We start from the raw sequence: 24520 nt of genomic DNA, 5'->3' as shown, positions 1-24520 counted from the left end.
AATACAAATATACAGCAATACAGCCCATGGGACTTGTTTCAGTAAATTGTATCTCACACTTGCCAGAAAAATTTCTACCGGCATTCCTGGGTCTTACACACTTGTCCTGAAATAAACCTTAAGACTGTGACTTGGAAGTACTATCAGAAGGTTTTCCTCCAGTTCTGAACCATCCAAAACATGCTGGAATTCAACAAAGCCACCTCCCAAAAAGCATATTACACCCTTCCACAATGGAGGCACATGGTTCAACAGCATCTGCATGATCCCTAGAAGGGCCAAGCCTTGGAAGGGGCTTCAGATCTCCTGCCATGGGTCATCCATGACCAGAGAGGGGCATCCCAAGGGTTTTTCTTTCACTCCACATGGCTTCTGTCACCTCTTTCAGATGGGCAGGGTTACTGGGAAAAAGACCTGTCTTCCGCATCAGGATCATTAGATGATGTGAAGTTTAGTTCCAACTGGCGTCACCAGCCGAAATACAAGAGTCAACACGCCAGCTCAAGGGACATAAAGATATGAAGTCTCACCATGGAAAAACTAATGAAATAGGAAAAAGTAAAACAAAGATAGTTATCTCATAAAGAGTATGGATACATATTTCCAAGGTAAACTTAATTCACTTCCTAAATGAATAATCCACATGTGGATAAGGCATAGAATCATAGAATCATTTTGGTTGGAAGAGACCCTCAGGATCATTGAGTCAAATCATAACCTAACTCCAGCACTAAACCACGTCCCTAAGAACCTCATCTAAATGTTTTTTAAACCCCTCCAGGGATGGCGACTCCACCACTGACTGCCCTGGGCAGCCTGTTCCAATGCCCAACAACCATGCTGACCTTAAAGCCATATTAATCTAAAGTGACTGAAGTGTAGACAAGAGTTTATTATGCATTAGAGGTTTATTTGCTATCAAGTCAGTACAAGAATGATTAGCCCTGCTACTTTTGCAGAATTTAACTCTTTTATTCTGTTTCTGAATTTCAGCTCCAAGCCACTGGAGTCTACCTTCAACAAATCGGCTAATTTGATAGTCAGAAACATTAGAGGTGTAGAACCCCCATGGTATTCAAAACGGAAACAAGCACAGATGTAATACACCATGTTCTAAAGTTTACTAGATGAGTAACTCTCCAATAGTTTGTTACAAAATTAAAACCACTGCATTTTACTAACAGGCGGTGGATTAATGGCTTTGGCATCAATGTTTTGGTTCAGTCCCTAAGTGCAGCAGGAAAGCAACGATCTACTTATATTCCACATTTAGACAAGCAAGTTCAGCCTGTGTTCAGGTGATAACGACTGATTCGGAACCACAGTTAAATTTCTTACCCATAACGGGAAGGGTGTGATAAGACACGAACACGCAGACCTGCAGAGCAGATGAAAAGTGGCTGATGCAGCTTTATGGCAGAAGTAAGCCCATAATATTGATATATCCACACACTTAATATGTTTAATGAAGAAGATTCAGCAATATATAGTGTGTGAATAAACTCCACCCATCCAGCACCACAGGTACTACCCACATGGGATGTCAGAACTTGTTCGTTTATGACAGGACACCACATGAATCAATCTTTCTGCATTGAAACCAGCTAATAAATCTTAATGATAGTATCAATTATTAACCTTTAAGTGAAACAGTGTTTAATAGTACTTCCATATCACATTTATCTCCCACTTTCAGTACTAAACAATGTACTGTAGATATTACAGGTTACTGCAATATATCGTGACTTTACCTAAAAGTCACATCAAACCCCATAACTTCTGATCAATAGTACACAAACATGCTTGATATCAAGCATTACATATGAGAAAAATCAATCACATTAGCAGAATGCTACTTCAGTACCTTCTTTTTTATACACCTGATCTTGAACTTGAAGCCTGTCAAATTCCTTGTCATTAGGTCAAGTTGATCTTTGCTGTCTATAATTAACAGCTACAAAGTTTTAGGTGTGTTTCTTCGATACAAATATTGAACAGCAGTTTAAGGCCATGTTAATTATTAATTTCTTCAAAGAATGTAAAGAACCCTTAAGCTTAATGTTATAAAGCTTTCCAGAGGTATTGGAATGACAGTAAAAAAAGCCCCTGACATAACCCACTGAAAAAAATGAGTTTGGGATCCAAACTGATCTGACAAGAGAAAAGATGTTAGGTGTCTAAAAGATTTAGAAAAATAATGCTGCTTATCAAACATAACTTACTGGCAGCTTCAAAGACTATATATTTTTTTAGTTCCACAATGTAGTGTCAGGTATTTTCTATTAAAAAAACCTATAAATAGTTTGTGCAGATCTTCTACAATCCACCTGCCATTAACCTCACTCCTCACTACAAAGACAGAAAAGGGGAAGATGAGAAAAGATTTACAAAAATGAACCATCTCAGCATCTTTCTTTATACCTCTTAAACCTGAGCCAACATGGCCAGAGTGGTTTTTATCACTAAACTCCAAACAAACAAAACACATTCATCCTGTAATTAAGCAACAAACTTCTAGGCTGGGTCAATCAAGAGTCAAAGGAGATGAAGTTGGAGCAAAGTGTCTCAGCCTGGAAATCCACCCCCAAAACACAGTTGCTGTTTCCAAGACGGCCTTTAGCACGATCATCACCAGCAAGATTCCGATGCAAGTTCACTGTTTTGCTGAAAGAACATGCAAAGCGTGTGGACGTGTTACCATTTCAATCAAGAGCAAATCAAAGCCTCATATTGCTAAAAAAATAATCTGCAAGAACGGATGAGCTACCACAGCCCAATGCTCTTTGAAGACGCCGCAAGAGGTTCTCCCATTCAAACCAGCAAGAGTTTTGTGTAGTCATGTGTAAAATTAGATCTCTGTTGTGCAAGCTAACATTCTCCTAATATTTTCATTCACAAGAGACCAAGTGCTTAATTAACATTTATACCCAATCTCAAGCTATTTACCAATGCCAAGGAAGTGGTGATTTGATATCTTGGTTCCTTAAACAGCCCTAAATACAGATACAGCTCTTGCTCCTATCGCACGTATTTACTATTTAAATTTGCAACCGCTTTTCTATTGCAAGTAAAACTGTTAGTAAAAAAAGACTGTGTATGTTTGTTGGAACAAGGGAACAATATTGGTGTCCTGTGAAGATTTGTTTCAGCTTGCACAGTTTTGCATGGGAAGGCAATAGAAATCCAGTGCCGTAACACGCCGTAGGATGATCTGTGCTGTTACCTTAGTTTTGCATCTATAAGTATAGTAATACAAAGGCGACGGCACCTCCCAGCCCTCAGAGTTTCACTTAAAATCACGTATTGAGGGGATTTTTAACAAATCTTACAAGAAAATTTACTTTTTGAGACATATCAGCTGGTAAATTTTGTGAGTTAACACCGTCACCATCTTGACAGACACTCAACTTGATTCTTTCCAAAAAAGATTGGCGTAATTGCAACCCAAGTCACAACATTGTACATAAAGCAAGGGTAACTATTATCAAAAGGAAGGTAATTATTCCTCATCAAATAAAATCTTCACCAGACAACCACAGTCTCATTACTTTGAATAGCTGCAACTTTTAAATGAACCACCAGCCGGAAAAGTTATTTTATTGTACAGCTTTCCTAAGAAGGAGACTATTTCCACACATATATATATACGCCCTAAACTATACCAGTTTATCCCACCATTCCATAGCAATGGGCAAAAACTGACACCATACATTCTTATTTTCCTATTCAAGCATAATACCTACTACCCACCAAATCCCAAAGAGCATGTTAAATTTGTTTGCGCATTTCAAGACAAGACCATATACACAGCTAGAACACCTAACTCACTACTAATACATGTCATTAAGGAAACCAGGTTAGACATCCAATTAATAAATAAGTTCTTTGTTCTAATTATTAATAGGAAAGAAAATATAACTGGCATACAACTAAGGAACAACACTCAGACTAGAGCTCCTAGTTCTTGAGGCTCCTGATACAAATAAAATAATTTCTACTAACATCTTCTAAGACTAGAAAATATAGGCCACATTTGGGGAAAAAGCAACACCACCACACACAACCCTCAAACCAAACACCACATTTGAAGCTGCTGAGTGTTTGATAATAAACAACAAAACCCTAAATTATTGATTCCCTTCCTTGATTGCAAATCGGCATAGAGAGGAGTCCCAAACAGCCTTCAATGGGCAGCTGAGATTTAAAACTTGGTCCAGGTTCTAAGAGGTTCAGGAAAAAGCAGCACCTTGAGGTTTTACAGCTATTTGCTTGGATTTTGTTATGTGTTACTGTCAAGCAACGGAAAAGTGAAAAAGTGAAACAAACTGTATAGAAGTGAAACCAAAATCCCTTCTGGACTCCAGGGAAAACTACATACAGTTGGTAAATAACACATGTTCAGGATAAAAAAAGGATCACTTCAGTTTTCAATCAATGTTTAGCAACTTTATGACTTATACCCTTAAAAACAACAAATAAAAATCATGTAGATAAATCTATTCACTGCAACTGTTTTTTGTCCCAAAAGCATCAAATACACCAGGTAACAGCTACCAGCAACACAAACCAAGCCCAACGAGTTGGTTGTACCAAAAGAAAAGCCCTGCCATATAAGTTGTCACACAAAGCAACAAGAATCACCCAAATTTGTTTTTCACACCTCCAAAATAAATGTAAATACATCAAGCAAATACATCATCTACACCAGACACCAGCAAAAAAAACCAAAGTAATTTAGAGATGAGGTTTTCAGGAGCTCAAACTGCTCCCATTTGAGAATAACCCATTGTGTGCCAAACAGGATGGGCAATACGGAGAACACTTTAAGAATCTGGCAAGTACAAAATCAACCCATAATGCAAACTCCATAAAGCAAGTCATTTGAAAGCTTCTTTAGAAAAGCATCATGCTGTTGATAAACCCCTCCCTGCTCATGCAATTAAAGTTATCAGGAATTATTTTTTATAACCAGACGCATATTTTTCAAGCACAGGTCACTATCTCATTTTATTTTAATTTATTCTGCAGTTCACACAGCAAATTACTCTTACACACCCACTTATGTTCTGTCACATAGTAAAAGCATTAGTTTTCTTTACAGACATCACTTTAAAAGGAATATTTTAATTAAAAATTTAAACTTTTAAGTGTGTCGCTGTTTTTTATGAGTAAGTTTTCCAACAGGTTAACAAAGCAACGCTTTTTCTAATGAGTCCTTTATATAACATAAGTAGTACAGGAGCGCGGGGGAACTGAATATAAATACCTATTTTCCAGCAAGTTAACCTTGGTTTTAAGAAGTTAGCGGATCTCATCTGTCTTTCTCATATTGATCAGGCACCGGGCAACACAAGGAGACAGTACATTAATCTTATTTCATTTTATCTCAGCAGCGGCCGTTGCGAACTCACAGACAGGACATTCGCACTTTGCAAAAACAGCGATTTCCTTCACCCGAGGAAAAACAGACACGCTGATTTAATCCCACCTTACAGGGTGGGTTTGGTGGGGAAGGAGGCGAGGGTGTTTTGGGGGGGAAAAAAACAGGGGGTGTTGGACCAAAAGCAGCCCCGAGCTGAGCTTTTCCAGCAGCAGGAAGTTTCTGTGGGGCCTCGCCGAGCATGCGCCGTGAGCTCCACGCTCTCCCTATGTGGCAAGAGTGCAGAGGCAACAACCAAACCAATAATAGAGACAAGAGCAACAAGCACCTTCCCCTCTCTATTTCTATCGCCACCCCCACGCACAGCCCTTCTCAACCCCCCCCAGGGCCTGGACCTTCCCCACATCCATGGCAGGGAGAAGGAATTAAGAGTCTGGCAACCCAAATGTGCTGCTGGAAAGAGAGGAGAGGGGAGGAGGAGCAGCTTGAAAGAAAACAGTGGAGGGCACAACCCTCCCCTCCACCTCACACAGCTCAGGTGGTGCTGGGGAAAGAGCAAGGAGAGCTTCTCCCCCCCCCAAAAAAAAAACTGCAAGGGGGTTGAGGGGGGCTAGAGAAGACACAATGGCTGGCTGGGTGTCAGGGGGGAGATGGCCTAAAACAGCAGCTGTGGGGACAACTCAGGGCTTCTCTGTGCCCCCCCACCCCACATATCCAGAGAGGAATGGAGGCGGGGTGAAAGATCAGGACGTTGTCTCCTGTATGCGTCCTTGTTTCAAGGGAGATGTAAAAAATGGACATATACATGGAGGGAGCGGGGCGGGGGGGAGAGAAGCAACCCCCAAAGCTGTGGGGAGGAGATATAAGAGCTGCACTGCCAGCATCAGGCTGATCAAAAAATAGTAATTTAAAAAATAGTTATTTTAGCTTGTCCTCCTTTCTGCAGGAGTGCCCCCCGCACAGAACTGGGGAGCAAACCCAGAAAAACGGGGTGTGTGTGGGGGGGGGTCATGACCAGTAATAAGGAGGAGAATGGGAGGGGGAAGGTCCCCCAGCTCTACTGTGGGGGGAGGCAGCTCCCTCCAAACACACAGCTGCTCCCCCCGAAAAAATAAGGGCTGTGCTGGGGAGGAGGCACAGGTCTATCCCCCAGCGCCCAGAAAATGGGCTGTGCTGGAGGACACACACAAATCTATCTCTCCTCCTACAGAAATACTGTGGTGGGGGGGACACGTCTACCTCTCGCCCTAAAAAAGCTGTGCTGGGCAGCGGGGGGACACAGGTCTACCCCTCCTCCCAAAGAAGGGCTGTGCTGGGGTGGACAAGTCTCCCCCCACTCCCAAAGAAGGGCTGTGCGGGGGGGGGACACACACAAATCTACCCCAAAGGGGCTGGGGGGGAGACAGGTCTACCCGCCCCCCCCGGGGCGCCGCTCCGGGAATCCCAGGCCCCTCCTCTCCCTCATCGCGCTCCACCCCCGGGGCCGGGAGAAGGCGGGGGGGGGGAATAGCCCCGGCTCCCCCCTCAGCTCCCCGGCACCCCTGAGCCGGCCGGGAGGGGGTATGTGGGGGGGGAGTTGGTATCCGGGCCGCTCACCCTGGTCTCCGGGCTCCTGCGGCGGCTGCAGAACGCGCTCCAGCTCGGGGAAAGGCAGCTCGGGTAGGTCCAGCAAGGCCCCGTAGCGTTCGAGGAAGGAGCAGACGACGGCGAAGTTGGGCCAGGAGCCCGGGCAGCACGGGCCTGCCGGGGGAGGGGGAGGCGGAGATGGAGCCGGAGGAGCCGCCGCCGCCGCCATCTTGGACCTGAGGATGGAGAAGGAGCCGGGAGGGGAGGAGGGGGCGGGGGAGGGAGGGGGCGCTGTCGAGCCGCGCCGCCACGATCCCACAATGCAACCGCGGGACAGGGAGGGGAGGGGGGCGCCAGCTAGAGCGGCGCAAAGCGACACCTCCCGCCTCGTGCGGCAGGGGGAATGAAAACAAGACGGGGCGGCCGTTGGGCGGAGCCAATTATGACGGGGCCTGAAAGGGGGACAGCCCGGCGGTTTAGCCAATCGAAGAGCGCGAGAGGGCGGGGCTTGCGGGTAGCGCTGGCCAATGAGGAGGCAGCGGGTGGTCCCGCCCGCCCCCGCGGGAGAGGCGGCGGTTGCGCGGCGGGGCAGAGGTCGCGCGCGGGGCGGTGAGTGGGGGCGCGCAACGGTCGTGACGGGGCCTCGGGCTGAGGGGAGCGGGGAGGGGTGCGGCCTGGTCGGGGTCTGCTCGGCGCCGGCTCCCGGCCCCGCGGGCGGGGACGCGTTCTGTGGGGCGGGGGAGAACCGTGTGGGGCGGCGGGGCCTTGTTTTGAGGCGAGGGGGTGGATTGTTTAAGAGCTGTTCGCCCGCCCCCCTGTGTGACAGCTGCCGCCCCCCCGTGTGACAACTGCCCCCCCCATCGCTGCTTCTCTGGGCTCTCTGTCCTTTCCTCTCTTCCTCCTTCCTACCAAAGTACTGGGAGTAAACAGGTGTCAACTTATCTCAGTCCTCTAAAAGAAACTGAGAATCCTTCTGAAAAAAAAAGAGGAGGGAAATAGTATTTATGGGTTAAAAAATGCACCCCAAAGAGGGGCCAAGTTCTAATCAAGCTGTACAGAATATTACTCCTGTCCATATAGAGATACATTGAAATTGAATCAATGAGGAGAATTAGTGTGACGTAATAGTGTCTTATATTAAAAATATAGGTCTATTTACGGATTCGTTTGTTGAAAGTGTACTGCTAGCAAACGGGTGTCCGGGGCCAAGTTCTAGTCATGGGCTGTACAGTATGTTACTCCTATCCATATAGATACGTAGAAATTGAATCCATGAGGAGAATTAGTGTGATATAATAATATATTAACAATACAGGTCTATTTATGAATTCATATGGTGAAAGTGTACTGCTAGTAAACAGGTGTCCTTTAAAAACCCAATCAACATGCTGTTAAAGCTCTTTTTTTTTTTTTTTTCTTTGAGGAGTTTGTTTGGTTTCAAATATTCCTTTCTTAAAATGCAGAATAGTGCAGAAATGGAAGCTGTTCATTGAAATGGAGCTGACCAGTACTGCTCAGTCCTCTCTGGTAAACGAGATTTGCAAAGTAAACAAGAGAAGAACATAAGCATTTTAATTATTTGAGGAGCTCTTCATAATTAAAGTGAATAGACTTTGGCTTGCCGCAGTCTTTATTCCAAAAAGGTTTTGTTCGTTTGAAAGCAAACAGCAAAATGTTGCAGTTTATTGATTTCCCTTTAATATTTATAAAATGCTAGTTGTTCAAGATAAATGCTTTAGAAACGTGTAACGCATCTTTTTATTTTTAACTGTTTTATGAAGAGTGTTAATATTGCCATCAGTTGATTCACTACCATCCTCCATCTGCATATAAAATACCTATTTTTATTACCGGTGTTATCTGTTCTGTATGCAGAAAATAGGGTTGTGTTACATTTTTTTACTGCTAATTTACACGCCCCCTGCTCTGTGATCTACTCAATAAGCCGCCTTCATCCAGGTCCTCAGCAAAATTAGGTGAAGCACAGCAGGTTCCATCTGAATATGAGGAGAAACTTCTTTCCTTTGAGGTGCCAGAGCCTGGACCAGGCTGCCCAGAGAGGTTGTGGAGTCTCCTTCTCTGGAGACATTCAAACCCACCTGGACACCTTCCTGTGTGATCTGCTCTGGTGACCCTGCGTTAGCAGGTGGGTTGGACTGGATGATCTCCAGAGGTCCCTTCAACCCAACCAGCCTGTGATTCTGTGACGAAGTTCCCGAAAACGATCTTTTCCTAGTTCTTAAACTTTGCATCTTGCTCCCTCCTTACCCTGTTCATTTCAGTGTAGCCTGTCATTGTCGCTTGCCTTTCTGCTGTCAGTTTTTAAATCCTGAAGTGCTTTTCTAGCTGCTTTATCGCTTCTGAAATGGCACCGGCCGCAGCGAGCTCACCAACCTCCGTCCCATGACCCTGTTCCCAGTTGGCACTGGAGGAAAACTACATCATCTTTTGATACCTTACAGGAGTTTTTCTGCCTGAAGCTTGACATAAGTCAATTTATTCTTTGATCTCAGGTTGCACATTGTACTGTATGAAACATTCTTTCCTACTGTAGTCAATAAAATTTTCTCTGCACTTCTCTGGTTCACCTTTTTTATTCTATTTGTTGCTAGTGGGTGCTTCTCTGAAACAATGTTTGCCTTCACAGAAGACAATTTTAAAATCCACCTGCTTGTGCAACTGCAATTCAGCCTCACTTTTCTTCTGTTTTATTCTCAGCTGTTTTTTTCTTCTGCCATCCTTAACCGCTATTTCATTTCTTTTGGTATAATCTCCTTGTATAAACTTGTATTTTGCCTCCTTTTCAAGCCTTTCTGCTTCCTTTATTTCCTAGGTTTTTAAACCCTCATAACTTTGCTTATAGATTCCTGAGCCATTTCTCCGCGTCTCTTTGTGTTTAGGCTGCTGTGATTGAAATAAGTTGCTATTTTAGATTATGCTTCTGAGTTGTGTAGTTCATGTGTCTTTTGATCCTTAGTGGTACTATATATTTTGCTACTGTACTTTTCTCGTAGTGAAAAATTTAAAAAACAATTAATTTCTTGGGGAAGTATTTTTCTGCTCCTTGCTGATTGGTAACTGGACCGTGCCCTTTGTCAACAATGTCCAAAGTTCCTGATAAAAGGTTCATTCTTATGCAAATTTAAGATACTCTTATTAATTCAAATAGCCTGACCTTACCAATACTCTCTGGCAGTATTATGGGAAATATTTTTAGATTACAAATTTTTATGGCTTTTATTTTTGTCTCTTTGTTTCTGCTGTTTGCTCATTTTTTTGCTGTTTGGAGAAGACACTTTGGAACCCTTAGCTTGTATTTGCTCTCCCATTTGCAGTTTGTGCCTGTTCGAATGGACAGTCCCAGCCTTGTACTGCTGTTTGGATTGGGAAATCTGATATTCCGAATCATTTTGTTGTTAATTCACCTCTGTCTAACCTCCGGGTCTATTTCTGCTGTTTCGTCTCAAAACTAGCATAGGCAGAAATTCTGGGTGGTTTATTCAGTGTTTTCTCTTTGACTGATGAGTGATTTCACTTTGTGCTGGTTATTTCTTCTGCTATAATCTTCCTTCAAGCAGACTTTTGGAAAAATAGTCTTAAAACTTTTGTTTCAATCTGTTGCATTGCGGATATGTAACGAGAGAATGTAGAATATATGAATCCGAGCAAGTTTGAGTCCCTCATAGCTGCTTGCCTGGTATCCTATTTGGTAGGGCACACATGCCGCTAATTCACAAAGGAACAAGAAAGAAAGAATCTCTCTGTTATTACGTGGAAGAAGCGGCTCCAGTCCTGTGCCAGATCCAAACTAGCGCAGTTTTTACTTCATGCGACATTTGAAATGGGATACTGGGATGCGCTCCTGGCGATGCGAGAGGAGCGTGTCCTGTCTGGCCGGGCTGTGCTTTGCTGTGACACATGCAGGATGGCAGTCGGGTAATCCAAAGATTTGTCTTTTGTGAGCGCTTTTTCTTCAATCAGTGCCACCAGGATTCCTATGATCTTTTTTTTTTTCCTGGTGAATTTAACAATTAAAACGTAAAGGATGAGAAACTGCGTATCTGGAAGGATCTGCCACTGAGGTTTTCTGCATCAGCCAGGAGCAGACATCTTTTTACTGCAAAAACAACCTTATTTTTTCAGATTTCAGACTGTTGTTCTTCTGAACTGGAAGGGCAGAAAGATGTCCCTGCCCTCCTGATGCCCAGCTGGGATTGTGATAGCACATCTAAAAATTACCACTGCTAATACCAAAAAGCAGTTGGTCTATAGCTGATAAGGCCTCAGCTGGAGCACTCTGTGTAGTTCTAAGCAACAGACATCAAAGAAAGATGCATACAAAAAGGTGAAAATAAGCAGAGATTTAGAAAACAGGACTGAAGGGAAGTGAAGTTTATTTCACCTCAAAGAAAGGAAAAAAAGAGTTAAGTCCTCAGGAAAACACAAGCTAGTGGAAAAGACAAAGATTAAGCTGTTCTCCTTGTCCGCAACAGAAAGGATTAGAAATAATGGTTTTAAGTTGAAACAGTGAAGACTGAGGTCTTAGAAAATACATTATTTGGGTGTTTAAGTGTCCTGAGATGTTACAGATGTTACTTGGCCTCTAAGAGTGACAAGGGAAAGAAGGTTTGATCCCTTTAGGTCTCTGAAAGTCTTGATAGCTGTAGCAACATGGCAATGCCGTCGTTTTCTTCATGGCTTTCTGTTCGGTTGGTTCATTTTGGATTTTTAAAATCTAATTTACTCCTTTAAATTAATGAAGCAATCAAAGAAACAGTCACATCTCTCAGATATTTGAGGAAATTATTATCATCTTCATTGTACATTTTAGGGAGGAGATGAAAGCCCAGATGCAAGAGGATATTCTGGAACCTGATCCATGTTGATAGTTTTAAACTTGAGCACCCAACACTTGCACAGTTTTAGCATGTATAATGATTTGCCCAAAATCCTGCACACAATCCCCGGGACTGGTAATTCACAAAATCTGCTGATCCTCAGTTCAATTCTCTTGTCACAATATCACGTGAATAAAGTCTGTAAGAACGTTTCCTTTCCAGCTCCTGGGGGCAAGGACAGAATTTTCTGATTTTATTAATGTGCTGCATATGTAAGCCTGATGTTATGTATTAAATATCCATTTTTCCAGACTTTGGGTGAACTTTGTGATGTCTTCCCCTGAAATTGCTTCCCTTTCTTGGGGTCAGATGAAGGTGAAAGGCTGTTCCACCACATACAAGGACTGCAAAGTGTGGCCGGGAGGAAGCCGAACCTGGGATTGGCGAGAAACCGGGACTAATGTAAGTTTGTTTTTTATTATCCACCCTGCATTTTATATAGGACTCTAAGGACAGTCCAGAAAACAGTTGTTAAAGTTCCAGCCAGAAATTCCATAGGTTGAATTTTCCTGGGAAGAACAGAGGCAGTTCTATGATTGTGCAGGGAGATGATGGGGCTGCAGATACACCATGTCTGGAAGGTAAAAGAAGTCGACACTACCCGACCTTACATGTTTGGAAGACAACAATGCATGTGATTTAGTTTATATTCTTTTCCTTGGTGTCCCCTGTGCTTATTTCAGAGGAAAAACACGCAGATACAGTGTCACATGCACTAGTTTCTCCATGGAAAGCTCGCACTTTGGCGAACCACACAATGTCTTCTCTTGGTAGCCATGTACAAAGTGCTTGCCCTCACCATTTTTAAACTTCAGCTGTAAACGCTGTCAAAATTTTGTAAAAGTACATGGAATAGGGTTGACATTCCAGATTTCAAAGTAGCATAATGTTGGTTGCATTAGGAACCTGGTGTTGATAGTTCTTCCCAGATTAGGGCTTGCACTAGGATAGCTGGATTGGCTAGAAAAAGATCAGTGTTTTCTAAACAAAAAGTTAAAGCACAAAAGAAAGATGTACTGATGGGGTCTTACAGCCAACACCTGCAGCTGTCCCCACGCTGCGGATCCAGCGCTGTTCAGTTCATTTGGACACAACTGAAGGGCAGAACCTTTGGTTTTGGAACTTCATCTAAAATCTTTGGGGAACGGAACTTTATTAACCTGTCAGAGTTCAGTTTGTACAGGGTATATAATGCCAAGAGAAAGGTAGTGCTGTCATGCAAAGATATCTGTACCTTGCAGAGAGAAAGAGAGCTGTGTATGTAACCTTTTAAACATATTTATGGCCTCATTGTGAAAAATGAAGTTTTTGCTTTTTGGCTGCTTGGAGGGGTGGATTCTGTGCTGTGAGATGTTGCTTTTTGTTTGTTTGACAACATTGTTTTCCTGGTACCTGTGACTGGAGAAGCAAAACAGATAGAGTAGCTAGAAAGTTCACAACTAGTTCCCAGCTCAGTCACATTTTTATACTCATTCCGACCACTTGAGGACTTTAGTTTCAAACTATATCCACCTATTAGCATTTAGGAGGCTGTGCTTTCTTTTTAAAGTTTCAAATGAGGGATGTCTTCAGGTGACAAGTAAAAGCTTTAAGTCCATAAAAGTCTTTAAAGGAGTCCTCCAGCTGAAACAAGAAAAATGAGTCTGTGTTAGATTAAAATCAGAGGAGGAAAAAAAATAGTTGAGTTATTTGGAGAGGTAGGTTTTCTGGCATCTTTTTATATCATCAGGAAGTAAAAAAACCCAACATGTTAAGGGTTCACCTTACATAGGTCACTTGTAAAGCTCCTGCTTTAGGTCAGTTCTATCCTTGCAGCTATGAGGAGTTTGGTGATTTGGTTTAAAAACAAATAGCAAGCAACAAATATGAGAACAGAACTGAACTTTCTAGACTGTGTCTCCAACTTTAGAAGAAATGTAAAAAATAATCCCATCAACACTGGAAATTTTAGGATTCACCAGATGCGTTTTCTTTGTGTTTGACTCCAGTGTCCCTGCTTTCTCTGAACATGTTTTTCCTGGGGGTAGGTAGAGCTGAAGTTTGGGGAACAAGTGTTGCTGGTCATATCCCACGCTATAGTTGAAAATAAATTGCTTATTTTTCTTCTCTGCTATCAGCCCGTTGTCTAGTACATAATTCTGTCATTGGGAACATTGTATAACTGGCTCTGCAAGGTTCTGTAACTAAGCACTGATAGTTCTTACGGCCTTAACCCTTGGGGATGAAAGGCAACGTCCCTGCTGGCTCCATTTCAGTGCCATCTGCTAATGGGAGAAAAAAGTAGGAATCCTAAAAGCGAAACAAGAGAACAAAACAGGTGAGAAAATTCTGCTGCCCTTTCTCTGTCCCTCCAGCTGTCAAATCAGCAACGATACAGTTATTCCATCATGTTACATGTCTCCTTTAAAGACACTAATTTCCTGTGAAACATGTGCTTAGTAAATTTGCTGATGACACAAAATTGGGGGAGCTGTGGATACTCTGGAGGGCAGAGAGGCCCTGCAGAGGGATCTGGACAAATTGGAGACCTGGGCAATCACCAACCACATGAAATTCAACATGAGCAAGTGCTGGATTTTGCACTTGGGACACGACAACCCTGGCTGTACAGACAGACTGGGGGTTGAGGTGCAGGAAGGCAGTTCTGCGGAGAAGCATCTGGGGGTTCTGGTTGATGGCAAGTTGAACATGAGCCAACAGTGTCCCTGGAGCCAAGAGGGACCCATGTCCTCATGCATCCAGCACAGCATGGCCAGCCGGGCAGGGAGGGGATTGTCCCGCTCTGCTCTGCGCTGGTTCAGCCTCACCTGGAGCATTCACTGTGTGCAGGGCTGGGGACACGGGATAAAAAGGATATAAAGCTACTAGAGAGTGTCCAGAAGAGGCTACAAAGTTGCTGAAGGGTTTGGAGGAGAAGCCGTATGAGGAACGGCTGAAGTCACTGGGTTTGTTCAGCCTGGAGGAGACTGAGGGGAGAGCTCATGGCGACTACAGCTTCATCACAAGGGGAGGAGGAGCAGGCGCTGATCTCTTCTCTTTAGTGACCAGTGACAGAACCCGAGGGAATGGCAGGAAGATGTCCCAGGGGAGGTTTAGGTTGGACATTAGGAAAAGGTTCTTCACCCAGAGGGTGCTGGACACTGGAACAGGCTCCCCAGGGAGGTGTCACAGCCCCAACCTGACAGTGTTCAAGAAGAGACTGGACAATGTCCTCAGACACACGGTGTGAACTGTGGGTTGTCCTGTGCAGGGACAGGAGTTGGACTCCATGATCCTTGTGGGTCCCTTCCAACTCAGGGCATTCTATGATTCTATGTGGAAACCCCTGGAAAAAAAGTGTCTTGTGCAACCAAAGAAAATCCCTTTGTTCCATGGCTTTAATGTCTGTGGAGTACTTCTGACTGCAAACCTTCCTCATCCATCTGTTGTAACTGCAGTAAACCATTCCAGTTCTTTTTGTGTAAGTCCTGAGTCTACTTTAAAACCCCAAAAGGAAAAGCATCGCCTGTTCTGTCTCAAACATGTACTTGCTGTGATTTGCTCTGAGAAAGCTCTCCATGTCAAAGCGACCCCTGTATTCTAGTTGCAGATATCAAATGTAAAGCTGGTGCTTTGACCTTAATTAATGGGATGAACCTAGAATTTTCTGGAAGTATAGGGGATATAGATATATGGGCGTCTCCATAAAAATAACGTTCTCCAGAAGTCCACCACAGCACTACCTAAGTGAGAAACTTACCTCAGTCCTCTAAAAGAAACTGAGAATCCTACCAAAAAATAGAGGAGGGAAGTAGTATTTATGGTTTAAAAAATGCACCACAAAGAGGAGCCCAGTTCTTGTCATGGGCTGTACAGTATGTTACTCCTGTCCATATAGATACGTAGAAATTGAATCCATGAGGAGAATTAGTGTGACATAGTAATGTCTTATATTAACAATACAGGTCTATTTATGAATTCATGTGGTGAAAGTGTACTGCTAGTAAACAGGTGGCCTTTAAAAACCCAATCAACATGCAGTTAAAGCTCTTCTTTTCTTTGAGGAGTTTATTTGGTTTCAAATATTCCTTTCTTAAAATGCAGAATAGTGCAGAAATGGAAGCTGTTCATTGAAATGGAGCTGACCAGTACTGCTCAGTCCTCTCTGGTAAACGAGATTTGCAAAGTAAACAAGAGAAGAACATAAGCATTTTAATTATTTGAGGAGCTCTTCATAATTAAAGTGAATAGACTTTGGCTTGCCGCAGTCTTTATTCCAAAAAGGTTTTGTTCGTTTGAAAGCAAACAGCAAAATGTTGCAGTTTATTGATTTCCCTTTAATATTTATAAAATGCTAGTTGTTCGAGATAAATGCTTTAGAAACGTGTAACGCATCTTTTTATTTTTAACTGTTTTATGAAGAGTGTTAATATTGCCATCAGTTGATTCACTACCATCCTCCATCTGCATATAAAATACCTATTTTAATCACCAGTGTTATCTTCTCTGTGTATGCAGAAAAGAGGGTTTTGTTACAGTTTTTTATTGCTAATTTACCCCGCTACTCTGTAAACAGTTTCAGAACATATAGATGATATATAGATATATAGTTATTTGCTGTTTTTCCTCCTGACCTTCAGCATTCCCCTGGAGTGCAGCCAGCTGACCTTGAAGAAGTCGTTAAGAAGGGTGTTAAAACTCTGGTGATCGGTCGTGGCATGAGCGAGGCTTTGCAGGTAGGATTCTGTTCCGTGAGAAACATACATTAGAACTGTTTGTTTTCTTTTCTTTCTGAGCAGGGAAAGAAAAAATCCAGGATGCTTTACTAGGAGAAAATTCAGGATGCTGGATTAGTGTGACTGAGCTCCTGCCAGGAGTCCATCTCTTCCCAAAAGAAACAACGCTTGAGCTCCGCCGTGTTAGTGTCGATGCCAAGCAGTAAACAGGTTTACGTTCTGCTACAGCAACAATTTAAACAAGGAGAATTTTTTACAATGTCATTAGTCCCCTCTCTTAAAATAGGTTATGAACTGGCTCTCTAGCCTGCTGGAAATCCTTTGATAATTTGATAATACTTTGATAACTACCTACGGAAAGCTCCCAAGTGCTGAGCTTCCCTTCAAAAGAAGCAATTCTTTATTTTTTTGGTGAAGTAACACCTTATTTACATTAATTACCTTTAGCTCCATTCTACTGTTGTAAGAAAGGGCTGCATTTTAAACTGTGTTGAAGAAAGATGGGAGCTGTGTAGCTTTATTGAAAGACATTATATCAATCTTAGAAACATCTGAGCATACTATCAGTTTGGTTCCTGTCATTTACTCATGTGAATCTACTAACAAATGCTATCAGCACCTGTTTTTCTTCAAGCCTCACAGCGTGTATAGGCGGGGAAAAATCTAATACTTGCTCTTCCCATTTCCTTTTCTCTTCTGAGGTTCCACAATCTACCGTGGACTATCTGAAAAGAAACGGGATCGATGTGTTGGTCTTGCAAACGGAGAAGGCTGTGGCCGAATACAACGCCCTGGCTGCTCGGGGGGTGCAAGTGGGGGGAGTTTTCCATTCAACCTGCTGAAGCTTTTGCAGCTTGTTCCGCCTTTCGCCGCCGCGGCCAAATCACAGACACACGTTGAGTCACATCGCGGTCAACGGAGTGTGGATTTACCTACCTTAAAATGCAAGGATGGTTTGTCAGCTCAGGGTTTAGAGTGCTCACAAAAAGGGACTATTAATGAAATAATTTAACTACAGATCCATTTTCATACATTCTTGAGATTGACCTAATCTTCCTCTGTCCGTATTCTGGTTACTTAACTTTTCACCTGTTGGCTAAATTAAGGTACTACGCTTTGAATACTTCTCTTAGGAAATGGCCCAAAATGACATTATTAGCTATTGAAATGCAGCCATAAAATATCTGATGAGTACAATCCAGTGGTAGATATGAAGTGGTGGTAAAGAAGCAATACATTGAGCTGTGCAATACATATCTATGCAAAAGTCCCTACGTGCTTAAAATCACCGGGAAGATTTGGCACAAAACTAGTTTGCAATATAAAATATTGAGTTTTTTAGGAAATCAGTCTAAATTGCTGCTGGGGATGGATGCGAGAATTCTTACTGGTCATCATTATCTGATGATTGAACCACTGTGCCAACAAGCATATTATTTACAGTGAAAATTTAATAAATTCTTAAAGTTGCTGTTCTTGCTGGGCTTCTATTGATATGATGAGTTACAAGTTACCTACTGTAGATATTTTCCCCACCAGGCTCACTAATTCTTGGTCTGTGCCTATGAATTCTGTGTATATGAATGAAATTACAAAGCTGTGGCTCCTCAAAGCCCTGAGGCGTCCGAGCTGTCGGAGCAGCAGCAAAGAGGCTTAGATCGGTATGTGAACGCTCTTTCTCAGGAATAACCCTTCACAAAATACTGTGTTATTTTTATTTGCTCTAGTAATCCTTTAAAACCTCTTCTTTTTTGCATTGTGTCATAGCGGAGGTGGTTTGATGCTCTTGATCACAATCATATATTTGCAATATTTCATGAGTTTTTGGGCCTGAAGGCAGCCTGAAATAGGAAGAGGTTTTATAAGGTTTTTACTGGGAGGACAATTCTAGTTTTTTGAAGTACTGCTACACAGTTAGAAGTTGAGCAAACAAACACCTGATCTTTCACCTCTAGGTTTTGGCTTTTGAAGTATTTTCATATTAATGTGGCACATTAATGATCAAGCCACATTCAACAAAACCGCTCAGCCCAGGTCCTGCACGGTGAGCCCCTCGCACTGGTGCTACGTGTTTGTCCTCCCAAAAGTCTGAGACTGTTTCAGAGGTGCTGCAGCTTCTTCATTTTTCCTTCCATTTGGCAACCAGTAGGATAGAGCCCATTCCACTACCAAACCAGGGAGATACAGAGATAAACTGCTAAGTTTTGTTACCATCAGCACAGAACTTGGGCGTTAACAAGAAGATATAATCTGCTGCAAGTTGCGTCAATCCCTATTTTCTACTTCTGCTCTTGAGGCAGCTTCATCAGTTCTACAAACGTGGCTGCTCCAGTCCCTGAAAGCCCAAATTTCCTCCTTGGTGTCTGAAATTGCTTTGCTGCATGGTGGAAACAGCTGGGACCGATTCATCGAAAAAAATTCATCCAGAGGTCAAAAAGGTATCGTTATTAAATCACCGCTTTCAGCTAGAGCCGTAAATAATGTTAAAATTAACAGGCTCATCGTCCAAATCGTGGGAATGCACTTTTTTTTAGGGCAGGATTCCTCACATACGCCACTTCTCTGCCTCCCAGCAGGAAAATGCTCTCCCAGTATAGGCAGCGAGCTCCCAGTACAGCAGATACTGGGCTGGGCGCCAGAAGACTCCGCTGTAAGCGGGTCGGTCCCCAGCCCTTATCTTTGTGAAGCAGCATGTACGAGCTGGCGCTGGAGATACCGGCCTTAAAAAGACTCAGACGCACCAAACCAGCATTTTTAAGGGACATCAGGCAGCGTTTGTGCTATTATATCTCCGAGCCTTCAAACTTTAAAATAAAAAGTTGCATTAATATCGCATTAGCAAATTGTAAAGCAAGAAGTCAGCCCGCTCCTGAATTCCTTCTGCCCCCTCCTAAGGACAAACTGGAAGATGAGAGTGAAATAAGAAGAAAATAATAATTGTACCGTCTCTGACGTGGTCAAAAGCTTTGAGAATGGGGATAAGCAAGGCAGGAATGCAGAGGAAACTCATCTCAATGGGCTGGAACCCCAGATGATGGCACATGGTCCCAATTTAAATTCATGCCCTGTTTTTTCATCCTCCCAAGAACTTGCTTTGTGCTTTTTGCAGTGACTGTACCCACCAGCTTAGTTTTTCTGGACTTCAAGATACAAAAAGCCACACCAGGTTTGAGTTAATATCTCATAAGCTTCACCTTTTGTCTGAATAAATTTATGCATTATTTTAAGCATTATTGACTTGATAATTGCATTATTTCAATAGACTTCAGTAATCTGATGATGAATTTCCCATTAAAATAGAATAGATGAAACCTAAGAATAAAAGGAAAAAACAATGATTTCTTCCACAACTCAAACTAGGAATCAAGATAAATATCTCCAGGACAATACTGAGAAGCCAACTATGGAATACTCTCATTACGCTGGAAATGTTTGTCGCTGTCTTAAATTCTCAAGTGGTTTTAAGCACCTTGAAGTTACAAATGAACTTTGATACAGCTCTTCAATACTTGCTCGTTGGTTGGAACACAGAAGGCAAGTGATCCTTGCCCACTATGTCAAATTAAAATCACAACTCGGAGGAATCTTGTTAGTCTAGGACTATGTATGTCCACTCATATAATAAAGAGATAAGGCTGAGTTTTCCCATTTTATTGTAGAAAAAGCACAGAAGGGGTTATTATTTACACTGATCTTCGTACAACTGGAATGTGTTTCTTCAGGGCTTTGTTTACTTGCTAAAAATACACCTTTTTTTTCTTTTTAATGATTCATGAGGACAGGTAACATTTAGCTGCTGCACTACGAAGTTTCACACATTAAGCGCTCCTAGAAAATCCTACCAAAGGTTTGCTACATATTGCGGGATGTTCCTCAGTCCGCTGAAGCTTTGCCCAGACACCCTTTCCACCAGGAATGCCAGAAAAACCACATTTATAGTATAATTCTGTCCCTCCGTACTCATAGCTCAGCCACTTAAGACACTGAGAAGCTGCCTGACCGCTGCGTAATTGAGAGCGTTTGGATATTTCAGCTCATCAGAAACACTTCGATTGGCAAAACTGCTGCGGGACTGTAAAACTAAAGAGGTTTTCTCATCTGAGTAAGATGGTTCAGACCAAGATCACCACCCAGAAACAGATTCTGTGGTATTTAATCACATTGTTCCTACAGACATCCATAAAACGGAGTCGAACATTTTCATCTCTTGCAGGTTTGTAAACAAAAACAGGAACATATTGTTTTCTTGCTCTAACTGCAGCTCCATGTTCTGTAACTGAAGCTCTGGTTGCACCAACAGGTTCCTCCTGCCCCGGCACCACAATGTGAACAACCTGTGCTCCCCAAAACTGCACCAGCTTCAATACAGGATGGAACATCGCTCGGGATTTAACCTACGGCAACTGGGAATTCCACTTTGAGGTGCAGTTCCTACACAAAAACAATAGCACTTTTGATATTTTATATATATATATATATATATATATATATATATATATATATATACTAAGAATTTAGGTACCAATGCACAAGTTCTAGCCGTTAAAAAGAAAACAACCAAACAAAAAACCAAAACCAAACCTCTACAAAAAATCCCAACTCCTCAGCTTCATTTCGAAGGTCTGTAAAAATAACCTTGATTTATGTGACTAAGCATTTACGTAGTATATACCTTGGTAAATACACAGCAGAAAAACCTTGAAGAGAAACTTCTAATAAGTAACAACTGAAGATAGGGCCAAATGACGTTACTGCTGGAATGCTGATTGGGAACTGTTTTCATCTTGTCGATTCAATATAGAAACACCCGCATTTTCTTGAAACTACTCCCAATTAGCTGAATAACTCCTGTATTGGTCTATCTGCTTTGTCACAGAGGAGATCGATTGTTCCTCAACAGCTTTATTTCTCTTTTTTTCCCCTTTCATACAAGTATAGAATTATTTTGGTTTGATTCACCATCTTGCAACACTGTGTATTGCCCATAAATATATTTCTTTTAGCCACAGACTTCACCGCCTGGCGGGTTTGGGCATGATATAAACTTTGACAGGTTTGCTGAAGGGGATGGTCCCCTCGATGCCGTTTTCAGATTGCGGAAGAGCCTCCAGACTCTCGCTCCAGGTAGATTTGGGGATTTTAGCAGACGCTTTGCTCTTGTTGGAGTTGTACGCCAGCAGCAACCGCACTTCGATCTGACACGGCTCTGCGGAGAAAAAACACAACACAACAACCCAGACTTGACTATTGACATAGGGAACAACCAATATGAATTGAAATTGTATCTCATGTGCGCTGGGTGAAGCACAGAGCAGGTCTGGGCTGAGCAGAACCCCATCTGGCGTTTGAAAATACAACATCGTCACAGAATGGACTGGGTTGGAAAAGACCTCAGAGATCATCAAGTCCAACCCTTGGTCCAACTCCAGCCCATTGACTAGATCATGGCACTAAGTGCCATGTCCAGTCTCAGTTTAAAAACCTCCAGGGCCGGTGAGTCCAGCACCTCCCTGGGCAGCCATTCCAATGCCTGACCACTCTCTCTGCAAAGAATTGCTTTCTAATCTTCAGCCTAAATTTCCCCTGGCAGAGTTGAAGCCCATGCCCCCTTGTCCTATTGCTGATGCCTGGGAGAAGAGCCCAATCCCCACCTGGCTAGAACTGCCCTTCAGGTAGTTCTAGAGAGTGCTGAGCTCACCTCTAAGCCTCCTCTTCTCCAGACTAAACAAGCCCAGCTCCCTCAGCCTCTCCCCATAGGGCTTGTGCTCAAGTCCCTTCCCCAGTCTTGTTGCTCATCGTTAGGCTCAGCACAGTAGAACTAGGCACTGGTTTAAACCCCTCCAGTCTTTGTCATAGCTTAAAAAACTCTCACAACTAATAATAAATAGCAACTTTCGAAAGTAACTGTTAGAAGTTATTCCAACCAAATAATAAAAATAAATTTAAAAAATAATAGAAGATCGTAGAACTAGTAGGTCTTGCGAGCTGTATTTTTATGGCAGGATCAAGTGGAGCCAGCTGATGGCTCACAAGCCTCAGAGCACATTAATTGAAGATTCTCTTCTCTTGGAGGTTTTTACACTGACAGTCTTTTCCCCGTCTCAGCAGCTGGACAGATATTCCTAATTCTGCCCATAAGATGATTCACTTTGTTCTTCTCCCAGCAGACATCAGGAAAACAGGTTCCCAGCCTACATAGTAGGACCCTGAGCAACACGCAGGACTATATCCCCATCAAAATTTTCCTTTCTAGATTGAAAACCATGATTCTTTTATGTTTTCCGTATGGAATTGTACTGGTTTTGATTGGGATAAAGTTAATTTTCCTTCACAGTAGCTCGCGTGGGGCTGAGTTTCGGAATTGTGACCAAAATGGTGTTGATAACCAAGGGATGTTTCAGCTGTTGCTGAACAGCGTAACGCACTTTTTCTCATTTTTACCCCCGATTCTCTTCCCCATCTCACCGGGGGCCAGTGAGTGAGCACCGGGTGGTGTGTGGGGCTTCACTGGACTAACCAAAACCAGGACTAAATTACTGAAACCCACAGAATGTTAAGGCCGGACACCCAGAACTGCAGCTGAGACATCACCCACACCTGACAGAACACATGAAATAACCTTTTTCCCCAGTTTTCTCACAGACTCACCTTTTTGCCACACTGGCACCTCTTTTAATTTGTAGCTTGCTCTATTGCTTCTGCTATTGATCAAAAGCTAACCCGTGCTTTGCATTTGGGCATCCTCCTTCCTAAGCACACACTTTTTACTGGCCTTCGATAAGTTTCAATGTCTGGAATTTCTCCATTTTCAATTCGGAGCCCTGAGCCCTCCCAGCTTGCTGTCCTCCCCACGTTTTATAGGCCCAAGTGCCAATGTCAAAGTTTAAAGTTAAAATAAAGACCAGGGGAGACACCAGAACAGAATCCTTTGGGACCAGACCTAAAATGCCCTTTCAGTGAACGCTGCAGAAGCAGAAATACGGATTTGATTCAGCTCCCGTTGGTACAAGACGATCCCTTAAATCCAGATACTTCCAGTTATAGAAGCAATACTATTTTTCTCCTCCAAAACAACAAATACTTTTGTTGTTTGAAACCAATTGAATGACTGAAGCTCTTTCCTGGGGAAGGGTGAATGTCAACTGAGACTGAACGAGAATGTTGGAGTCACGTATTTCAGAGCTAAAAGGTGGTTTTTAGGACATCAAAAAGGTCAAGTTTTAATCAGCAGTGAAATTACACTGTTGAGTACACACAGTTCCAAAGGTTCTCTGCCCTCCTCAAACACCCGTCAGATCTAAACCGATGAATTACAGTGACTCAGTTGATCGTGACTCCTCAACTTAAAATAAGGACACAGACCTGACTTCTCAACTGCTCTTCCTCTACACCAGAGGTGTCAAACTCATTTTCACCAGAGCCACATCAGCCTTGTGGTTGCCACATGTAGTGGCCACATGTAATTTTAGCACTGTATATGTGTGACTACTCCTACATTTATTTACATATGACCACACATGCAGCCACCAGCATCTTCTCCCCAGCAACTGCAGCCCCTCAAGTCACCTACGAAGCCGCAGTGCTGTGCCACCCAGGGAGACATCACTGCCCAAAGGCTGCGAGAAATCTGCGCAACGCCGAGGGCAGCACCAATAAGTAGAATCACAGAATCATAGAGTGGTTTGGGTTGAAGGGACCTTCAAAGCTCATCTGGTCCAACCCCTGCCATGAGCAGGGACATCTTCACCAGATCAGGGTGCTAAAGTGCTGTGTGCTTGGAGTGCTGGGTCCAGTTCTGGGCTCCCCAGTTTAAGAAGGACAAAGAGGTGAGAGCTACAGGGATGCTGAGCAGTCTGGAGCATCTTTTTTAGGAGGAGAGACTAAGAGAGCTGGGGCTGTTCAGCCTGGAGAAGAGAAGCTGAGAGGGGATCTTATCAATGCTGATCAATATCTCCAGAGTG

General features: G+C 43.0%; 3 protein-coding genes across 6 annotated transcripts in view; 1 reads left to right on the top strand and 2 right to left on the bottom strand.

Annotated features, from left to right (window-relative positions):
• RSF1 (remodeling and spacing factor 1) overlaps positions 1-7341 on the bottom strand; it is a 66332-nt gene extending 58991 nt beyond the window's left edge. For both annotated transcript variants that reach the window (XM_082067931.1, XM_082067932.1), the window contains exon 1: positions 6977-7341. In XM_082067931.1, coding sequence (XP_081924057.1) covers positions 6977-7175 — 199 coding nt within the window. In that variant the 5' untranslated portion in view covers positions 7176-7341. The remainder of the gene's footprint in view (positions 1-6976) is intronic.
• AAMDC (adipogenesis associated Mth938 domain containing) lies at positions 6890-19789 on the top strand. 2 transcript variants are annotated; one of them, XM_082068087.1, is made up of 4 exons: positions 6890-7039; positions 12096-12246; positions 16464-16559; positions 17261-19789. In XM_082068087.1, exons 2-4 carry the CDS (start codon positions 12115-12117, stop codon positions 17399-17401), a joined length of 369 nt encoding a protein of 122 aa, XP_081924213.1. In that variant the 5' UTR covers positions 6890-7039; positions 12096-12114; the 3' UTR covers positions 17402-19789. The 2 variants fall into 2 exon arrangements, with proteins under 2 accessions (XP_081924213.1, XP_081924212.1); XM_082068086.1 differs by lacking the exon at positions 6890-7039 and adding an exon at positions 7489-7555.
• A 406-nt stretch (positions 19790-20195) lies between these two features.
• INTS4 (integrator complex subunit 4) overlaps positions 20196-24520 on the bottom strand; it is a 43783-nt gene continuing 39458 nt past the window's right edge. For both annotated transcript variants that reach the window (XM_082067953.1, XM_082067954.1), the window contains exon 23: positions 20196-21765. In XM_082067953.1, the coding sequence (XP_081924079.1) occupies positions 21572-21765 (194 nt within the window). In that variant the 3' untranslated portion in view covers positions 20196-21571. The remainder of the gene's footprint in view (positions 21766-24520) is intronic.

The sequence above is a fragment of the Streptopelia decaocto genome (assembly GCF_964273445.1).
Source record: "Streptopelia decaocto genome assembly, chromosome: 1".
Classification (NCBI taxonomy): Eukaryota; Metazoa; Chordata; class Aves; order Columbiformes; family Columbidae; genus Streptopelia; species Streptopelia decaocto.
This window is presented reverse-complemented; position numbering and strand designations above follow the sequence as displayed.